Genomic DNA, 20,805 nt, shown 5'->3' with positions numbered 1-20,805 from the left:
TGTTATACTGATCTCTTACTTAGTCCTCTCTTGCTTGGCTGCAGCATAATGATTAGGGCTAGGATAACAGCATATAATTTTCCTTGTTTTGGCTCTCAGGTATATATCCATTGATATCTTATATGTTTTCATGTAGAGTGATGTGGTTCTGGGTTGATTAATTGTGTCTGACTGTGTCGGATATATACTCGAGAGTAAAAATAATGAAAAGAATATTCTGTTGTTCTAGCCCTAACAATGACAGATCCATGATGGATTTGCAATGTGAAACAGATTAAGTTGGAAGATTTGCTGAAAGCACCAGATTTACACAGAACAGATTTTATCCTAAGGTCAAATCGTTTATGCTGTGCGAGTAAACCATGCAGAACCATGGATATCTTGAATTGTAGGAATATTGGCCAAGGGACACTTTCAAGTGATGGATAAGACCATACAGTAAACGTTGGAAACAGTTCACCTGTTGAACTAAATGCATGGATGATCGAGAGAGCCTGAACTGAACCATACTGTACAAGCACTAACTCTAAGCGGATAGAACCAACTTCCTCCAAAGGAAGAAGTTTCATGAGAGCATGAAGTTCACAAGCAGTCCCCAGTCACATGTCTATCCCTGTCAGGGAAGATGATGATGTTAGGTTTTGCAGCTCTTGCAGGGAGGTGTCAAAATCTTCCTACATACAGCATCTGGTATTTCCAAATGGTCACTCATCTGGTATTGACCAGGCTCAGCATTGCTTAACTTCGATGATCTAACAAAAACCAATGTATCAACATGATTATGCCTGAAAAAGGATTATGATTATTGCGAAAGATGGTTAATAAAATCTCAATACATATATAATGTCTACCAAACAAATGATTTAGAATTATTTGCATACAAAAAACTTACAGGTGGTCCCATAACCCCAACTTGTCCAGGTTGACCGGGTGCTCCAGCTTGACCCTAAAAAGAAAAAAAAGTAAAAATGAAAATTATAGTATATAACAAAATACTGGAATTTCAAATAACCTTACAGTCCACATAGTTATATTTATTTCACAATAAATAATATGAAAAAAAAAAAATTTTTTTTAAAGAAACAAAAGGATGAAGCTTATTTTCATACATGAAAAGATTGAGCAATGGAATGTAATAAACAAAGCTTCCTAAAAGAGTTATCGCCCTTTCATAAAGTTTTCTTTCTTTGATTTCATTTGAACTCACTGATTTATAGTCTTTTTTTTTTTTTTTTACTCAAGTTTATCCCCAACAAGGCACATCGCCACTTTACATAAGGGGCTACTATTTGGTACCATGCTTAGAGAAGATTAGCAAGATGTTGGTTTACATTACATTTAAACTTCTGTATATCAGTGTAGTCAGGTAGCAAGAAAGGAATTCCAAAGTCTAGCTGTTCGAGAGAAGAAACTCTTGGAGTCAGAAGCTTTCTGGCATTTGACAACCTGAACAGTGAAGAGATGTGATTTTGTTGCTAAGCATGCTTGTAGAGGGGGCACAAATGCAATGAGTTCATCAGAGCATATTTCATTAAAATGCTTGTAAAACGGGCACAGAAATGCAGCATTGCAGCAATGGAACAGTCTTAGTTGACAAAGTGGGATCTATTAAATTGAAGACTCTTTTTTAAACACTAACTAAGAAGGAGAGACTAATGGTAGACGCACCAGCCCAAATGTGCCAAGAATACTCCATGCATGGACGAATGATAGCCTTCTAGAGGTACAGGATGCTCACAGATGTGAATAGTCTTAACTCCATCTTGATTTTAATCATTATTTTATAGCATTGTGTAATGGTTTATGAATTGATGCATACTGAGTAATCTCTTCAATTTACTAAATCTTTAAAAAATTGTTACTATTAGGAATATTATAGATATAGAATTTTAATTATATATATATATATATATATATATATATATATATATATATATATATATATATATATATATATATACACACACAAAATGAGAGAAAATCGATAATGGAACTTTCACCAAAGTTAAGGGTAAGAAGTTACTTATAAATTAACATGGAATATGTTTTACAAAAAATAAAATCAGAAATTCACATCCAACTTCTATTTTAATCTTTGAATTAAATTTGAAAATTAAACAAATTATAAAACAAACAAACTCACAATTTCACCTCTTTCTCCTGGGAAACCAGGAAGCCCATCTTTTCCAGGGTGTCCCTTTAAGAATGATAAAATAAAAAAATGATTAAGCATTATTGTGATTATTGTAAGAGTAAGAATCAAAATGAAAATTGAAATTAGAAAAAAATAATTCAATTTGTTGAAACTAAAATGCATGTAAACATCGTTTACAAATTATAGCTTAACATGAATTTTAACGTATGATTCAATTTTAATGGAATATGATGAACGATTGAATTTTAATGGAACTTTATCTGAAATTTCGAAATGACATTGCTACATGTTGAAATCAGAATTCTATAAATATCTATATAAAAATTGATGACTTACGGTAGGTCCAGGTGGTCCGATAAGTCCAGCAGGACCTGGAACTCCCTGAATACCTTGTTCTCCTTGGAATCCAGGTGGGCCAGCAGGACCAGTATCTCCTTTAGGTCCATGAGGTCCAGGGATACCCCTTTGACCTCTTTCCCCACGTTGACCCTGATAGATAAAAAATACAAGTATAATCATAACGAAAGTCATGGGAATACACATAAAAGTAAATCCATAATCTTTGTAAGAAGAATATATTCAGTTTAATTATTTTTAAATGGTATATGAGTTGTCTGCCCTTGACAATATATTCTAAGTGGAATTATGACGGTTTTTTAAAATAATAATTTGCTATAAAAACTCGAGACACATATTTTTACTCTCATTTCCTTGTAGTTTGACTTGGTAGTTAATCTCAAAAGTCAACTTTTTGGATATCTGTTGCTTACTTTTTGGTATTTTTGCCAATATCTGCAAAAGGATATTATTCATAAGATGACTTTGCTGCTATGTGTGGATTAAGTATCAACTCAAGCTCTCCATTGATGACTGAAGCTCTTGCTGTTCAACCTTCTTCAGTGGCATTTGAGATGACTCAGGCATACACCTTGATGTCCAGAAGGAGAGCGCATCAATAAGGCCTTTCGCTTCTATTTTATTCTCTACATGGTTGACAGTTGAAGACATGGTCAGCAACATCAAATGTCACCTAGAAGTTAAAAAGTTGTTGCTTTCCATGTGTCTTTGCTTTTGCAAGAGAGTCACTGCTTATCACAATCCAGAGGCAATGTGAGGTTAAAGATTAATGAGGAAACACTGTGATAAGCCGTAATGGTGGAAATTTAGTAGAAACTGATTATTTACAAGAATAGTTAAGTAAGAATTTGTTTACATTGGACTTAAAAACCACCATGTTATAGTCAGCTGGGAAGCAGCCATGTGGAATTATGTTCCACAAACGAACAGCTCTAGTAAAGAAACTTTGCTCCTGGGAGTTTTGTTTAGGTTTAGGTACAGATAGAGAATAAGGAAAATTGTTGGGAATGGTTGCAGTTAGGCGAGTGTTTACTATGAATGTTTTACAGAAGTTACCATAGATTGAAGCTCAGCTGAGAACCTGCCACGAAAATAACGATAGAGCAGAGATGAACTCGCAATGTCTCTTCTGTGAGAAAAAAGTAATAGGACATCCACCACTAGATTTCAAATCTGATTTTATATTCTGTCCTGGTAGGATAGAGTGTTCTGAGCAGCCACTCCCCAAATGTAGCAACAGTGGCAACAGTGCTCCATTCCAGAGCGTATTTGACCTTTATACAGGTAGAGGATTGAGTCAGGAGTAACATAGTTTATTATTGCCAAAAGTAATCTACAATGATTTGGTCAAGATCAAAGTGTAGTATCTGTTCCGACAGATACTACAAGCTATGACTAGCAAAGACCAGATGTGGGGGAAACGCCACATGTCTGACCTTTAACCAGCTCCCATTTCCCACCTCTCGGGAGCTGGTCCCCCTTTCCCCTTCCCCCTCCCTTCACTCCTCACATTAAAAATCGGCCTTGTGCCTAATTTGCTCGGTGGGGGAGCAAATAAATACCATCTGTTCCGGCAGATACTGCAAGCTATGACTAGCTAGGACTAGCTATGACTAGCAAAGACCAAATGTGGGGGCAACCCCACATGCCTGACCTTTAACCAGCTCCCATTTCCCACCTCTCGGGAGCTGGTCCCCCCTTTCCCTTCCCCCTCCCTTCACTCCTCACATTAAAAATTGGCCTTGTGCCTAATTTGCTCGGTGGGGGAGAAAATAAATACCATCTGTTCTTCAGATGCTGCATTTCCATTTCTTGTTCTCTTTCGGTGGAGGATCAGTCCTTCACGACTGAGACAATTTTTTATTTTTTTACCTTTTCTCCACGTTAAAAAACGACCCTGGTGTCTAACTCTGTCCCGTGGGGAGGCATAGTAAATAGGTACAATGATTAAAGCTGTTGTAATTACACTTGTAGTGGTGACGTCACAACCGTACAATGTTGTCAGATCAATAATTATGATAAGCAACGAGTAAAGTCGACACATGTGTACAGCATGGAATTATTTTATTATTTGACTAAAATGTCTATGATTATAACCAAGACTGGGGGGGGGTATTATGGATCACAAAAAGTGATCTATATGAGGATGAGGTGACTAAATACAACAGTCTAATGTCATGGGATACACTTTTCAGGTAAAAATATTCACTTTTCTTTGTAGCATACAGCGTGTTTACACAGCGTCATTGAATGTGGTATTCTGCCAAGTATTACTCAACAAATACTTTGTCTTTATTAAAATTAGATAATTTTTTAAAAGTTATTGTTGAGAACAGTTGAATACATTTGAAGAAACACATGTCTTAAAAGTGACCCAACTCCTTACTCGGGATAGCCTGAGGATATGTAGGACTAAATTTAAACTTTTAAAAGAATTATACAAAGAATCATAAAATAAGAGACAAATAAACAACATTGACTCTTTTCCCACTCAAAAAGTAACAACAGTTTTCGATTTTTTTATTTATTTTTTTTTTTACACAGTGGTCACCACTTATCAAGATCCGGAAGCCACTCAGGGATAAGGGTTATGGCAAGTACATTACGTTAGTGTGGAGATTTGATGAAGTGTTTACTTAAGGGGGCGGTTCATTAGGAATTTGTTAACGTTGGACTTGAAGCCATCCAAGTTGTAGTCAGGTGGGAAGCAGGCAGACGGAACAGAGTTCCACAGGCGTGCAGTTCTAAGAAAGAAGCTTTGCTCATGGAATCCACACTTTGATTTAGGAACAGACAAAGAGTGGGGGGAATTTTTGACAGTGGATTCAGCTAGACTGGTGTTTTTCGTGAAAGATTGGCGAGGGGGGACCAGAGATTGGAGTTCAGACGAGCACCTGCCATGGAAATAACGATAAAAAAAGGATAGACTCGCAACGTCTCTTCTGTGGGAGAGAGGTTGCAGGGTAGAGAAAAGGACACCCCCCACTAAGCCACGAAATCTATTTTGTACTCTGTCAATTTGAAAAGTCATTAAAAATAAATATATATTTAATATGAACTGTATTTACCTGGCATTGCCCAAGTGGTGGACTTAGAGAAAATGAAATTAAACTGTAGTCATATGAACCTTTTTTTTGTAGATCGTATTTAAAATGATATTATATTTAATTAAAAGAATCCTCGAACATTAGTACCTTCAATTTCTTGCATAAAATCGCCAAAGTTTTACAAAGTAAAAGCAACGTCATAATTTTGTGTGTAAGTTAAATTGTTTGTAAATTTTACGGATGATCAAAGACGCAAAAATGAATAAAGGAAGTAACGTTTTTTTTTATTGTTTGGTTCGATTTTTGTTAATTAGAAACCTCGATACATTATTTAGAAAATAGATGCTAAGGTCTGGTTGCACACATACAAAAATAAATCTAACCACAAATAAAATGCTTTTAGGTTGTGGTTGAATTTGATATTTTAAAATTGCCAATCATCATTTTGGCATTTCTGCAGTATTCGAGCGAGCGCCATGTTTTTGGTGTGTTTCAAGCCAGGTGGCATTTTTCGCTCAAAGAACAAGAGACGATAACTCATACTTTTTGGGAATTTGTTCGAAAAAAAATTATTTTATAAACATCCAACATTGCTTTAATTACAAATTTTTTTAATTAAAATTATAGTTTCTTATGCAGACTTTTCAATCAACAGGTGCCACAATTATACTTCAATTCAAAAAATGTTTCGGAAAAAATATCCAATGTTGCTTTAATTCATAAAAAATGTTTCATTAAAATTATTAAATTTGTTGTCGACCCTTCAAAGTTGCTTTAATTCGAAAAATGTTTCATCAAAATTATTTATTTGTTCGAAAATAAACCAAACTTTTTTATTTTATAAAACTCCAATGTTGCTTTAATAACAATTTTTTTTTTTTAATTGTATTTTCTTACAGAGACTTTTAAATAAATGTTTTTACAATTATATATTGGTACATTTTTACAATAAATGTTTTGGTTTTCTAATATTTTTGTGTTCGGAAAAAAATCTTGTTTGTTATTTATTTGCGGATTTATTTGACCAAAAAGAAATTGGAGTTATCGCCCTTGTAACAATGGCGCTCACCTGAATACTGCAGAAATTCTGTCATTTTTATATTATATGAATTTCTTTTTATTAACTGGAAATCCTATACATAAAAAAATGGTTGTGATGACTTTCTACTCAGGCCATCTTTCCTCTATTAGCAATGGTTTGGTTGTTTTGCTTTACCACGTATGAACATTTTTTTCTGTTATTTAATGGCGAATCTAGTAATTTTGTAAAAAGGTTTTATGCTTCAAGTTGTTTATACCTTGAAATATTTATTCATGGTGTTTTATTTGTTTGTTTTTTTTTGTTTTGTTTTTTTGTAAAAATAAATCGCCGCTTTGCTTTTTTGCTTTGCAAAACATGATTGAGTTTTGCAAAGGGAAAGGGAAAAAAACATAACATCAATGTTTGACTACAATGTCTATTTTTGGTCAGGGGGCAAATATCTTCAAACAGCCTGATCTGGTAGCACCAGTTATAATGTATGACTCTGGTTAGGCTTAATTAATGTTGTAATATGGTTGTGGAAACCGAAGTATTAATTGAACACTCTTTTTATGTGAAACACTGCAGTTGTTTCATGACTAGATGTCGTCTCTATGTCTCTTTTTTATGGTATACTGGAAGTAAAAAGAGATTGTTTCGGAGTACTGCTGATACCAATATAACTCATAATAATTTAGGAGACTGAAATTAGGCAAAATATTAATAAACAGCAAATCTGATCGGTAATTAGCCTTAAAACGTTAGCGATTGGAAAATGAGCACCTTTTTATTAAACGCATATTAAACGCTTTTATAATATGAGTGTAGGTATAAAATGAATCACTTGAAAGGTTTTTGTTGAAGAGGAAGTAGTAACAAATGTTATTAATCATGAATTAAATATTCAAAATCCAAATTAGGAAAGTGAATAAAAAAGATAAAAACGTAATTTTATTTTACCTTAGTTTATTTAAATGAAATCTTTTTATTAAAATGTAATTTTTTTTTAACAGTAAATAAGTAAGGCATACGTATACGGTAATTAACGTAAAATATTTCCAATTATAGCCAGAAATAACAAAAAAGTAAATATCAATGCACGTAAAAGCAAAGAAGACTTGCATAAAATGGAATTATGTCTCCATTTTTAAATTTAATTTCTGCAACAAAGGCAAAAATTCCATTGGCTAATAAATAGAGATATTAACCAAAAGGTATGTGTAGATAAAGCTGTAACGGTGTATATTGCGATGTTTCTCTTACTTTGAAAGAGTTATTGGACTGGATAGAATGTGTAAATGATGAAAACTATTGGAATTTCAATATTCTTTAGCATATTTTCAAGTTTTAACTTCCTCGCCAAATGAACTTGTTCCAATAACACCTTATTTATCATACATGACAAAATCAATATAATCATGTATGTCGTACTTTCATTAGGAAAAAATATTTAATTTAAAATAAAATTCTTTGAGAAAAATCGGCCAGAATTAGTGTAGATTTTATGTCTGAAATTGCCTTTGTTGTTAAAATTTTTTAATTCAAAATCTTGTGAATTATAAAAAGAAAAGAAATGACATGTTTACTTACCACTGGTCCTCTTTCTCCACGTTCACCTACAGGTCCAGGGACTCCCTAGATTTAAAGAAATTTTTATCAAATTCAATTTGAGTAATTCGAAGCAACAACATAAACAAATAATATATATATATATATATATATATATATATATATATATATATATATATATATATATACGCATACAAGTGGCCTGAAAAGTTTCAAGATAGAACCGTAATTGCCCATGTGTAGCAAAACAATTGTTTAAACTACATGAAAACAATTTAAAATTACATTTGCGACCCATTTTTTGATAACAATCTCAGTTTTATATTTTTTCCTCGATTGAATGAAACTCTACCAAAATAATAAACCTACTTTTATCAAATTTAGATTTTTTTTCTGTTACATTTTAGTAGTCATTTAATCATACCATACACCGTTTGTAATAGTTAATTGAAATACTCCAAGCAAAATATGTTACTGACGATGGCAACCAAGTTATGATAGTATATTAGAAGCATATTCCTAAAATCTATTTTCATCTTCATTAATTTTCAAATAACTAAAAAATCGTGATTTCCTTTAAGAATAAGCACAGATGTGGGAAAAACCTGGTGTGTCAGCCATTTGTTTTTAACATGGTAACTTCCAATTTCCAAATAATTAAATAATATACAAACATTTATCAAATATCAAGTGGGGGAATATTCACTTCTCTTTAATATATGTCGTTTTTGCTCACCATCATGGATAAACGGAAGATTGCTCTATAACTAGCATTAAGGTAACAATGTTCTTCTGTATAAATAATTGAATTTGTTCAAAATATCCCAAGCAAATAAATGGCATCTGATTTGTAAGTATATTTTTTTCACCTCAAACAAAACATATTGCCTCTTGGACTTAAGAGACTGCTATTTGGGATCATGTCTAAGATAGGACTGTGAAGAGTTGAGCAACGAGATGTCTGTTCAGATATCGGCATAAATAAAGTGGGCATTGATTCAAACATGCCTTGTACATATTAATTCAGTATCTGGATAGATGCTAGATACCTCCAGATTGCAAATGTCCATTGCTTGCATTCAGTATGCCGCCATCTGTCTCAGAGAGTGAAGAATTTTTATTTTATCATAAACACACATTTTTCAAGCACTATGGATAAGATAATAATCAAGATAAGTTTATTAAATGCAAAACTTCTTCAGTGGTAGTTTAACTATGGAACTTCATAATTTTTCTAGTTTGAAAACAACCATAAAACTAACTAAAATTAACAATCAATATCTTTTTAATTATATACATCATAATTCAGATCATAAAGGGTTAAACTTCTGCAGTTTAATACAGTCAGGGAATCAGGAAACGGGGAAATTTCCAAAGTCTAGCAGTCCGTAGGATGAAACTATTAGAGTAGAAGGCTTTCCAACATCTAGGAACCTCAACAGTAAAGGAGTGGGATTTTACAGATTATCATATTAACGTCGAGATGGGCACAAGTGCTATGAGTTCATCAGAGCCCATTTCATAAAAGTACTTGTAAAAACACGGATGCAACATTGCAGCGATGTTGGAGAAAGTTAAACAGTATTTTCTGTGAAATTATATGTTTGATTTTTAAACAATTATTAAAAAATTATATATAATTATATATAAGAAGTATGGCGTAGTTTGCTTGAAGCTTTCTTAGAGAATAAAAGGTATTTTTAGAAAGCTAGAACAGGAATGTACAGTCGTTGTGTGAAGATAAATAAATAAATATATGAATAAATAATTCAATATGTTTTTCTTTTTTATTTAATATATATATATATACATATATATATATATATATATATATATATATATATATATATATATATATATATATATATATATATATATTTTAATATATATTTATTCATTTATCTACCTGAATTTTAAGTGGAGAAATGAATCCTCTCTCTAGGATATAAATTGCTAATAACTATTTTGCAATTTACATCCTAGAGAGAGGATTCATTTCTCCACTGACGATGGGTTATTACCCGAAAGGACCTTAAAATTCAGGTAGATAAATGAATAAATATATATATTAAAAATATATATATATATAATAAATAAAAAAGAAAAAAATTAAATTTTTTATGATTCATATATTTATTTATTTATCTTAACACAACTGTACATTCCTGCATTGTTCGAGCCTTCTAAAAATACCTATAATTATATATGTTGTAGTTTAGTAAAGTAAAAAGGTTATAGGTATTGAGAATTTGAATGTTTTCAAAAAACATTAAACAGATCCTTTTGTATTTGATTGGTACAAAAAAATCAATTTATTGTTTCAAAAGGCAGAGAGTTTAAAATCATGTGAATGTTTCTAGTATTTAGAAATACGCCAAAAAGCGGTTTAAAATAAAACAAACTAAGAAAAGGGAGAAGGAAATTTAAATCAAAATTTCTATTCAAAATGTTTCATATTTACGAAATCATTTTTTTTTTTCTCGGATGTTTTTCCAATATCAATTTTTTTTTTTTATTATTGTGGTTCATCCGAAATTTCAATTGATGCTTGAGCAGATTGTGCCTGAGGAGATTTGTCCGAATTTGATCTGCGATTCATTATAATCAAAGAACATTGTTTATACTTACATTCTTTCCCTTGGGTCCTCTCTTGCCTCGTCTACCAGCTGGTCCTCTTTCTGCCTATAATAGAAGAAAGACAAAAAAATAAAAGAGGATTAATACAAGTGCTAAAATATCAAAATTAAACCACATAATAAACAGAATTTATTTAAAAATACAACAAATATTGAATGAATTATTTTAAAAGAATAATGAAAAAAAAATTCCAATTTATAAAATCTTAAATTACTATTTCTTTATTTCTCAGAATAATCCTAAAATTAATTTAAGAAAGCAAAAATAAAACAGTTAAGTAAAACTTTCATGCATAATTTAATGTTCCTTTTTATACTAATAAGTCAACACCTACCAAGGCCAAATACCACTGGAGGATAAATTGTAAGTTGGGTGCTGAACAATAATATGAGAGAATTAAATAATAAACACAATTTTTGATGCATGAATTCCCATCAGATAAGTAAAGTTAAGCCTGGTCACAGCTTAGATGAGTGATGCCTTTGAAATATATCAGATGAGTAATCGTTACATTTTCTTTCAAGAGCAGAATGGGAGAAAAAATCTTTATAGTCATTAAAAATTATTTTATTAAATATAATTAAATGAGAAATCATTTGGAGTTAAAATCTAGTTAGTATTATGCATGTAAACTTGAGAAAAACATGCTTGAAATGTCTCAACATTATGTGAATAAGAAAAATCATACGACACCAGGTCAAATCCGATAGCCATTTTGTTTTGATTTCACTTATTCACGTAATGCTGACACATTTCAAGCATGTTTTCTCACGTTACATGCATAATACTAAATTGGTTTTAACTTAAACAGATTGTTCATGTATTATTATTTAACAAACAAACAAAACAATAATATAATACTATTTTTAATTCCTATAAGAAAATTTTTCTCGCATTTTGCTCTGGCCACGATCTTTAATGATTACCGATCTGCTGATATAAGCAAACACTTCATTCAGGTTTATAAATAGGTATCAACCTGAGAACATATAACCAGTGACACACAAGTATTCTGTCACTGGGATAGGTCAGGTCATTCATTTTACATAATGTACCAAATTAAATAGCCGTTTTAGGTTGGGAAATATCTACTAAAGAAAACAATTGAAAAGTTTAATTGAAAATTGCTAAAAATGCAAATTCTCCAAACTAAGAAATAAAACTATAAAAAGAGAAACATTACCAGCATATATTACCGAACGAATTGGAATTGTCTAATCCAATTTATAAAACTCACTATGTCTGTCTGTCTGTTTCCATATTTTCAAACTCTATCTCTTCCTAAACTAAAGGTTGCAGAGCGGCACTAGGGGCTTCAAATGATTGGATTGTTTATGGACCATTCTTTTATGGATCATTCTTTTATGGATCATTCTTTTATGGATCATTCTTTTATGGACCATTCTTTTATGGATCATTCTTTTATGGACCATTCTTTTATGGATCATTCTTTTATGGATCATTCTTTTATGGACCATTCTTTTATGGATCATTCTTTTATGGATCATTCTTTTATGGACCATTCTTTTATGGATCATTCTTTTATGGATCATTCTTTTATGGACCATTCTTTTATGGATCATTCTTTTATGGATCATTCTTTTATGGATCATTCTTTTATGGATCATTCTTTTATGGACCATTCTTTTATGGATCATTCTTTTATGGACCATTCTTTTATGGATCATACTTTTATGGATCATTCTTTTATGGACCATTCTTTTATGGACCATTCTTTTATGGATCATTCTTTTATGGACCATTCTTTTATGGATCATTCTTTTATGGACCATTCTTTTATGGACCATTCTTTTATGGATCATTCTTTTATGGATCATTCTTTTATGGACCATTCTTTTATGGATCATACTTTTATGGACCATTCTTTTATGGATCATTCTTTTATGGATCATTCTTTTATGGATCATTCTTTTATGGACCATTCTTTTATGGACCATTCTTTTATGGATCATTCTTTTATGGATCATTCTTTTATGGATCATTCTTTTATGGACCATTCTTTTATGGACCATTCTTTTATGCATCATTCTTTTATGGATCATTCTTTTATGGATCATTCTTTTATGGACCATTCTTTTATGGATCATTCTTTTATGGACCATTCTTTTATGGATCATTCTTTTATGGATCATTCTTTTATGGATCATTCTTTTATGGACCATTCTTTTATGGATCATTCTTTTATGGATCATTCTTTTATGGACTATTCTTTTATGGATCATTCTTTTATGGATCATTCTTTTATGGACCATTCTTTTATGGACCATTCTTTTATGGATCATTCTTTTATGGATCATTCTTTTATGGATCATTCTTTTATGGATCATTCTTTTATGGATCATTCTTTTATGGATCATTCTTTTATGGACCATTCTTTTATGGATCATTCTTTTATGGATCATTCTTTTATGGATCATTCTTTTATGGACCATTCTTTTATGGATCATTCTTTTATGGACCATTCTTTTATGGATCATTCTTTTATGGATCATTCTTTTATGGATCATTCTTTTATGGACTATTCTTTTATGGATCATTCTTTTATGGATCATTCTTTTATGGACCATTCTTTTATGGACCATTCTTTTATGGATCATTCTTTTATGGATCATTCTTTTATGGACCATTCTTTTATGGATCATTCTTTTATGGATCATTCTTTTATGGATCATTCTTTTATGGATCATTCTTTTATGGACTATTCTTTTATGGATCATTCTTTTATGGATCATTCTTTTATGGGTCTTTTATCAAGTTAAAATAGTTTTAACGGGCAAAAAGGGGTCAAAATTGAAAAAAATCGATATACATTTTGTACATTTATCTTATTTTATTTTGAATTAATTCATATGCGTATCACGTTGGTACAGTGGTTACGTCACCAGCTTTAGATTTTACAGTTTTGCTTTGGGTTTCGATTCTAGCTGATGCCACGCAGATACTTTTTTTTACTTTTGAAATCACGACTCTATAATAATATATACAAAATCTGGACAAATTAAAACATATTTAAGCGTATTTTACGACCGGGCAAAGCCAGGCGCTCCCATTCCCGCTAGTTAATAAATGAAAAACTTGTAAACTGAACCTAGCGATTACTAAATTACTAGGTTTAACTCGTATGTTTTCCTCTTTTCTAGAATTTGTCTGTAAAATCTTATTTTAATTTTAATTGAAAGCAAAACATTAAGTATATATCACACGTAAAATTTCGAATGGTTTTTAAGAATATTTGAAATTAGATTTATAGCATATTTCATAAAAACTTTTCGATGTTTTAACAAACTACATATCTTATATAATCATTACAAAAATATTATTAAAAAATGTTGTTCTCTTTAATACAAACTTAAAGAGCTAATTTCTAGAGAACATGTTTTTTTTATGTAATAGTTTCTAAAGTAGTATTTTTAGGAGTGGATTTTTCCAGTGAAAATACTTTGTGTTCCACAAGTATTTGTCCATTAAATATCTCAAAAACTATTAAGGATATAAAAAGCATGCCGGTATATAATTATTAAAATATTAAAGTTGAACTTAATAAATTTAGTTTTCAAATCATGTAATTTTCATTTAACATATGTATTTCAGTAGATACAGGGTGGCCCATTAAAACTAGCCCGATCTCTCTAATATTTCTCAAATTTTTTTTTCAGATTAAACGGCCTACTTAAAAGTAGCCCGATCTCTGTAATCTTTCTCTTACCGACCAACTGACACCACAAGACAAAATGAAATTCTTTTTCCAACAAGATGGCGCTACATGTCACACATCTCACAGATCACTGACACGAGTTCATGACATGGAAGAGAGAACAATAAGCTACGGGTTATGGCCATCACGTTCCCCTGATTTGTCATCATGTGCTTTTTATCTTTGGGGGACTTTAAAACAAAAAGTTTGTGCAAATAATCCTCACAATCTAAACCAACTAAAGGAGAACGTTACCAACGCTATCAAGAGAATCCCCAGAGAACATCTACAGGCAATATCTGCAAACGTTGTTAAACATGCCCAGAAATGCATAGATGTCAACAGGAAGTACCTCCAGAAGATTTTATAAAACTACAGGTAATTTAAACAATAAAAGAATGTTCCTCCTCTCTACTACATTTTTCTGGGCTACTTTTAAGCGGGCCACTCTGTAGTTGTTCTTTTTGTATGCAAATGGATGTTAGCTATAAAAAATCAAACTACAAACACAAGTTTTTTAAAAACAGAAAATCAAGTGATTAACATATGTGAAAGAGTTCACATTCTTAAAAGCTGGTAACCCTTCATTTTTTCTCCATTGTTAATCTCATAAGGAAATTAATGGAACTCCTTTTCAACAACACCACCAAAATAAACACTGACGAATCTCAGTCCCAACGTTCTCTTTCAGCTATAAAAAATGTATCAACTTGTTTTTTTTTTTGCAATTCGTCCTCTTTATAGTAGAGGATTGTCCACTTAAAAGTAGCCTCTAATCTTTCTCTTAACAACCAACTGACACCACAAGACAAAATGCAATTCTTTTTCCAACAAGATGACGCTACATGCCACACATCTCACAGATCACCGACACGAGTTCATGACATGTTTATGAAAGAGAACAATAAGCAAAGGGTTATGACGACCACGTTCACCTGACTTGTCATCATATGATTTTTATCTTTGGGGGACAAAAAATTTATGCAAATAATCCTCACAATTTAGACCAACTAAAGGAGAACATTACCAAATATTACTCTTTTTCACTGTTTTATTCTGTCTTCCTGTCATGAGTCATAGTCTAAATATATAACAGTGAACAATAAGATAATTACTATAATAGAACTAAAACGCTGACGATGTCAACAAGAAACAGGCAATGATAAAGTGCAACAATTTAAAATGATTTAGAACACAAAGTAAACTTACCTTTTCACCAGGAGGTCCAGGATATCCAGGGAAGCCAGGAATACCAATGCGACCCTAAATTAAAATATAAGTAAAACATGCATTTAATCTTTTTAAATAAATATTGACTTTTTAGTATTTACTCACTAGGAGTTCTCACATGAGTACTCTTTAGTGATTGGTCACCGATATAAACACATGGTGAAGGGGCGAGGAGAGACAACAAAACATGTATCTCTGGACTATATATATATATATATATATATATATATATATAGTTATATATAGTTATATATATATATATATATATATATATAGTTATATATATATATATATATATATATATATATATATATATAGTTATATATATATATGTAAAATGATTTCCATTCAACAATGCTCTCCTATAAAAATAATTGAATACTTTCAGTTACCACTATTGTAAATATATATATATATATATATATATATATATATATATATATATATATATATATATATATATATATAAATGAATAACATAATTCATAATGAAATACAACTTATTCACATTATTATACATTAATAGTTATCAACTGGCACGTGTTTCATCGTATCTAGGCTCATAGCTATGTTGGTAGAGCGTTGCATCTCACTGGTTCTAGTCACACTGATTGATCGTAGAGACGACGAAGCACGTACCTGTGGATAACTATCTTTTAAATATATATAGTTATCAGCAAATAGGTTTCGTCGTATCACGCTTTTTATTGTTGCTAGATTTGGCAAGTGTTTTCATGCTGAGATCTGATTTATCCATGCACCACCAACTCTTTCTCTCTTTCTCCCCCATTCTTTTCTCTGTCTCTGTCTCTGTCTCTGTCTGTCTGTCTGTCTCTCTCTCTCTCTCTCTCTCTCTCTCTCTATATATATATATATATATATATATATATATATATATATATATATATATATATATATGGAGAGAGAGTGAATGAGATATATAGAAAGAGAGAGAGAAAGATGGAAAGAGAAATAGGTGTATAAATCATACAAAATAATTATATAATTTATTTAAAACTCGTCAAGAAAAATTTCACTTGAACTATCTTTTTGAATTTCGTTCAACTTGCAAGAAGAAACTAAACTATTTTCTTCATATAATAAAATAGATTTTAACATATAAATGCCTATAGATTTTGAATGGAATTTAATTAAAATTTAAGATAAAAGTAAAACATAAGCTTGTTTTATTCATGTTTTGAAATATTCTTTTTTATTAAATAGCATAAAAATAAGCCTTACAGTTAGCTCATTTCTAAATATTAATGAGAGGCACTAAAAACTCTAAAGCAAATGTTCAAATTTGAACAATAAAAAAACATTTTTAGTTTGTATGAAATGGGTAGAGGAACATAATTTAAATTTAGCATTAATTACTTCAGTGTATTTGCTTATGATTTTATTATTAAAAAATCTTTTTTTAAATATATAAATAGCATATTTTTAACTTAGTGTTAATTACTTCAACATATTTGCTTATGATTTTATCATTAAAATTACTTTTTTTAATTAATAAAAAACATATTTTAAACTTAGTATAATTACTTCAACATATTTGCTTATGATTTTATCATTAAAATTACTTTTTTTAATTAATAAAAAACATATTTTAAACTTAGTATAATTACTTCAACATATTTGCTTTTATTTTTTAGTTATTTTTTAATTAATAAAAACATATTTTAAACTTAGTATTTATTATTTCAACATATTTGTTTATGATTTTATTATTAAAATGAGATTTTAAAATCAATAAAAAACATATTTTAAATTTATTATTAATTACTTCAGTATATTTGCTCATGATTTTATTGTTAAATGACTTTTTTAATTAATAAAAAAACATATTTTAAGCTTAGTATTAACTACTTCAACATTTTATTATTAAAATATCATTTCCTAAATTAATAAAAAAACATATTTTAAACTTAGTATTATTTCAGCATATTTGCGGATAATTTTATTATTAAAATAACTTTTCTTTAATTAATAACAAAAACGATTTTTTAACTTTACTCATTTAAAACATAAGACCTTCCAGTTATATGAGTCCTGAAACATTGGTTTTCTAATAGATTAGTCACTGATATCACTGAATGTCTAACGGGAATGTGCAAATCAAATGCTTTTAAATATTTTATCAGTTAGATTCCACAACCTTACTAAATTCATTCTTTTAGTATTATTTTAGAAAGCGTTAATTCTACTCTTAATTGTGTTACACTTGTGGCAGCTTTAACTTTATAGGATAATTTGTGCATAAAATATATTTCTCTATTATATAATGTTTAACTTTTTGTAGATAAATTTGGAGGAAAATTTATCATGCAAATCTATATCCTGTGTGTGGAGAAATATAAAAGGAAACAACTTTATTAAATTCTTTCCGGTAGAAAAGTACTAAAACCTAAGAATTCTGGTCTATTTTAAATTCCAGTAATCATGTTAATAACTTGCTTATGTAAACTTTTGTATTACATATAACCTGAAACTCTTTCACGTAGTTGAGTGATACATACCTTCTCTCCTGATGGACCTGGTGGACCAGTTTCTCCTCTGGGACCATATTCACCCTAAAAAGAAACAAAAATATTTTGTATGAGCAACAGATGATTTGTATTCATGTGAAATTGGATTTTCCTACCCAAACAACATTAAAAACTACAAAAATAAATATTTAAAAAATATTGAAGAAGAATTTTTTTTTGTTTTTGTTTTTAAATTCAATGTTCACCCCAAACAAGGCACAGTGCCACTTTGAAGCAGGAGGCTACTATCAGGGACTTAATTAGTGGGGTCATTACAAAGGGAGATGAGTAGAAAGATGTTTGTTAACATTACACTTGAACTTCTGCATATCAGTGCAGTTGGGAAAGCAGAATCCCGGAAGGGAGTTCCAAAGACCCGCAGTTCTGGGGAAGAAACTATTGGAGCAAAAGGCTTTCTTGCACCTAGGGATCTCTACTGTAAAGGGATGAGACTTAGTAGCTTGTCGGGTTTGTCGGGGGTAGTACGTCGGGGAAGTACAAGTGTTTGCAGTTCGTCAGAGCATTCACCATTAAAGTATTTGTAGAACAGGCAGAGGGATGCAACATCTCGTCGATGGGACAGAGGCTGAAGCCTAGATGACAGTTCAGGACCTATCAGGTTGGCAACTCTCTTTTGAACCCTGTCCAGGAGCGAGAGACAAGCAGCAGATGCACCAGCCCAGATGTGACAACAGTACTCCATTCATGGGCGAATGGTGGCCTTATACTGTCAGGCGTAAGTAGTTGTTAAGAATAATTAAGAGTCTGTCTATCTCATATTTGCCCACATATTGCAGTTAAGAAGTACAACTGTGTCACTGGCATTCACAATCTATATCAGATATTTAATTCAGGATATGTTGATTTATGTGATTAAAATTTTTCTTATAAAATCTTCTTTGTTTTTATTTTATTGCAAACCGACTGTATAAGTAGAAAATATTATTTTTTTGTGATTGGTGTGCCAATACAATTTCAAAGACTCAATATTGAACTGTCATGTAAAAGAAAACGTTGGGAACTACTGATGTATAGTAATTGTCTGTATTTTTGAGATGAGGTGTTTTCATTTATTGAGATTGTCGGACTGACTTCCTCATCTTGGTTGTTATAGTCACAACGTTTCGGCCGTTTTGCCCTCCGGCCTTCATCAGGTGTTTTGTATCGAACTGGGGAACGTATCTCTAGCCAGCCATTGTTATCGAAATTAATTTCATTAATTGTACGTTTCCAGTTCTTATGGATAGAATTGTTAATCTTAGCATTTAAACGATGCGCTATTTTGCTAGTATCATATGTTGCATTGTGAGACGTCTCGACAAAGTTGTTGTAGTCAAGCCTTCATAAATGTTTTGAGATGAGTATGTTTGCCTTCCCGATAAGAATAATTTTATAAAGCTTTGGCTGTCCTTCTGTCAGTTTGAAACTTCACGACAGGCTTACAATTAGATCAACTGTATTTAGTTGAGTTAATTCACTCAGTGGCAAAGGAGAGAAGAAGATCATTGCTAGACAACCACATTCACTGATCAAGGTCTCCCAAATTACCCCCCAAAATGATGCCAACTTACATTATTATATTTCTCAGGAAAAATAAGAATAGCAATAAACCTACCAGTTGTGCAATTATTAAGATCTGTTAACTACAGACATTTATTTGAATTTATTATTATAGTCTTATTAAAAAAGAGACCAGTTTTAAAAATAAGTGAAATGAAATATTACCTTTTGTCCTTCAATTCCTTCAATACCCATGGGTCCTGCAGCACCTTTTCTTCCCTTGTCACCTTTCATACCTAGGTTACCTTTCTCACCATCAATTCCAGTGATACCCTGAAATCAAATTTATACCAAATTTAACTCATGAGAAATAAATCATTGACACAAACAATTTGGAAAAAATAATAACGAACTTCGTCTAAAATAAACTTTAGAAATAATGCAAAATAATGTCATTTATTATTCATTTAAAATAATTTTTATTATTCAAATGCACTGTTCATCTTCAATTTAATAGAGATTTTTATAATTCAAAATTCATAAATAATATTACAATAATCATTCGCTCTCTCTTTTCTTTCTATCTACTTAAAACACTTGTATTTACTAATAATTACTTAAAATGGTTTCATCGTGACAAAATATAAATGCTATCTAAATTTAAAAATTAGAAAAAGTAAAATGTTAAACTTACAAAATCTCCCTTTTCTCCAAGTACGCCTCGTGGTCCTTTATCACCCTGAAAAGAAAATTAATTTGATATAAATTCAAACTTAAATAAAAGAAATAAAAAAATCAATAATCACAAACTTCAAACAAAGTTTAATGAACAATGGTTTTATTTCTTACACATTTGTACATGATGAGTTTTCAAAATCAGTTAATAAAAATCGCTGTGTAGTAAAATGCTTTAAAATTTTAAGTTGTGCTTGTTCGACATTTCATCTGACAGTATTGTGTTCAAAGTTTTCCTTTGTGCAACTATTGTGACAAATTTAAACTTCCCAATTAATTTACCCTTACAAAATAACATTGTTTTTTTTTCT

The 20,805-nt window shown here is 30.7% G+C and overlaps 1 protein-coding gene across 1 annotated transcript in view; it reads right to left on the bottom strand.

Annotated features, from left to right (window-relative positions):
• LOC145292177 (uncharacterized) overlaps positions 1 to 20,805 on the bottom strand; it is a 239,008-nt gene that overhangs the window by 98,730 nt on the left and 119,473 nt on the right. Inside the window, exons 23-31 of the mRNA XM_080138449.1 lie at positions 20,454 to 20,498; positions 19,985 to 20,092; positions 18,251 to 18,304; positions 15,711 to 15,764; positions 10,778 to 10,831; positions 8,171 to 8,215; positions 2,492 to 2,644; positions 2,144 to 2,197; positions 893 to 946 (exon numbers count right to left, since the gene is read on the bottom strand). Of these exons, the coding sequence (XP_079994575.1) occupies positions 893 to 946; positions 2,144 to 2,197; positions 2,492 to 2,644; positions 8,171 to 8,215; positions 10,778 to 10,831; positions 15,711 to 15,764; positions 18,251 to 18,304; positions 19,985 to 20,092; positions 20,454 to 20,498 (621 nt within the window). The remainder of the gene's footprint in view (positions 1 to 892; positions 947 to 2,143; positions 2,198 to 2,491; positions 2,645 to 8,170; positions 8,216 to 10,777; positions 10,832 to 15,710; positions 15,765 to 18,250; positions 18,305 to 19,984; positions 20,093 to 20,453; positions 20,499 to 20,805) is intronic.

This window comes from Euprymna scolopes, chromosome 13 (genome assembly GCF_053919585.1).
Source record: "Euprymna scolopes isolate OS-2025 chromosome 13, ASM5391958v1, whole genome shotgun sequence".
Taxonomy (NCBI): domain Eukaryota; kingdom Metazoa; phylum Mollusca; class Cephalopoda; order Sepiida; family Sepiolidae; genus Euprymna; species Euprymna scolopes.
Note: the sequence above shows the minus strand (reverse complement) of the source record. Positions and strands in the feature narration are given on the sequence as shown.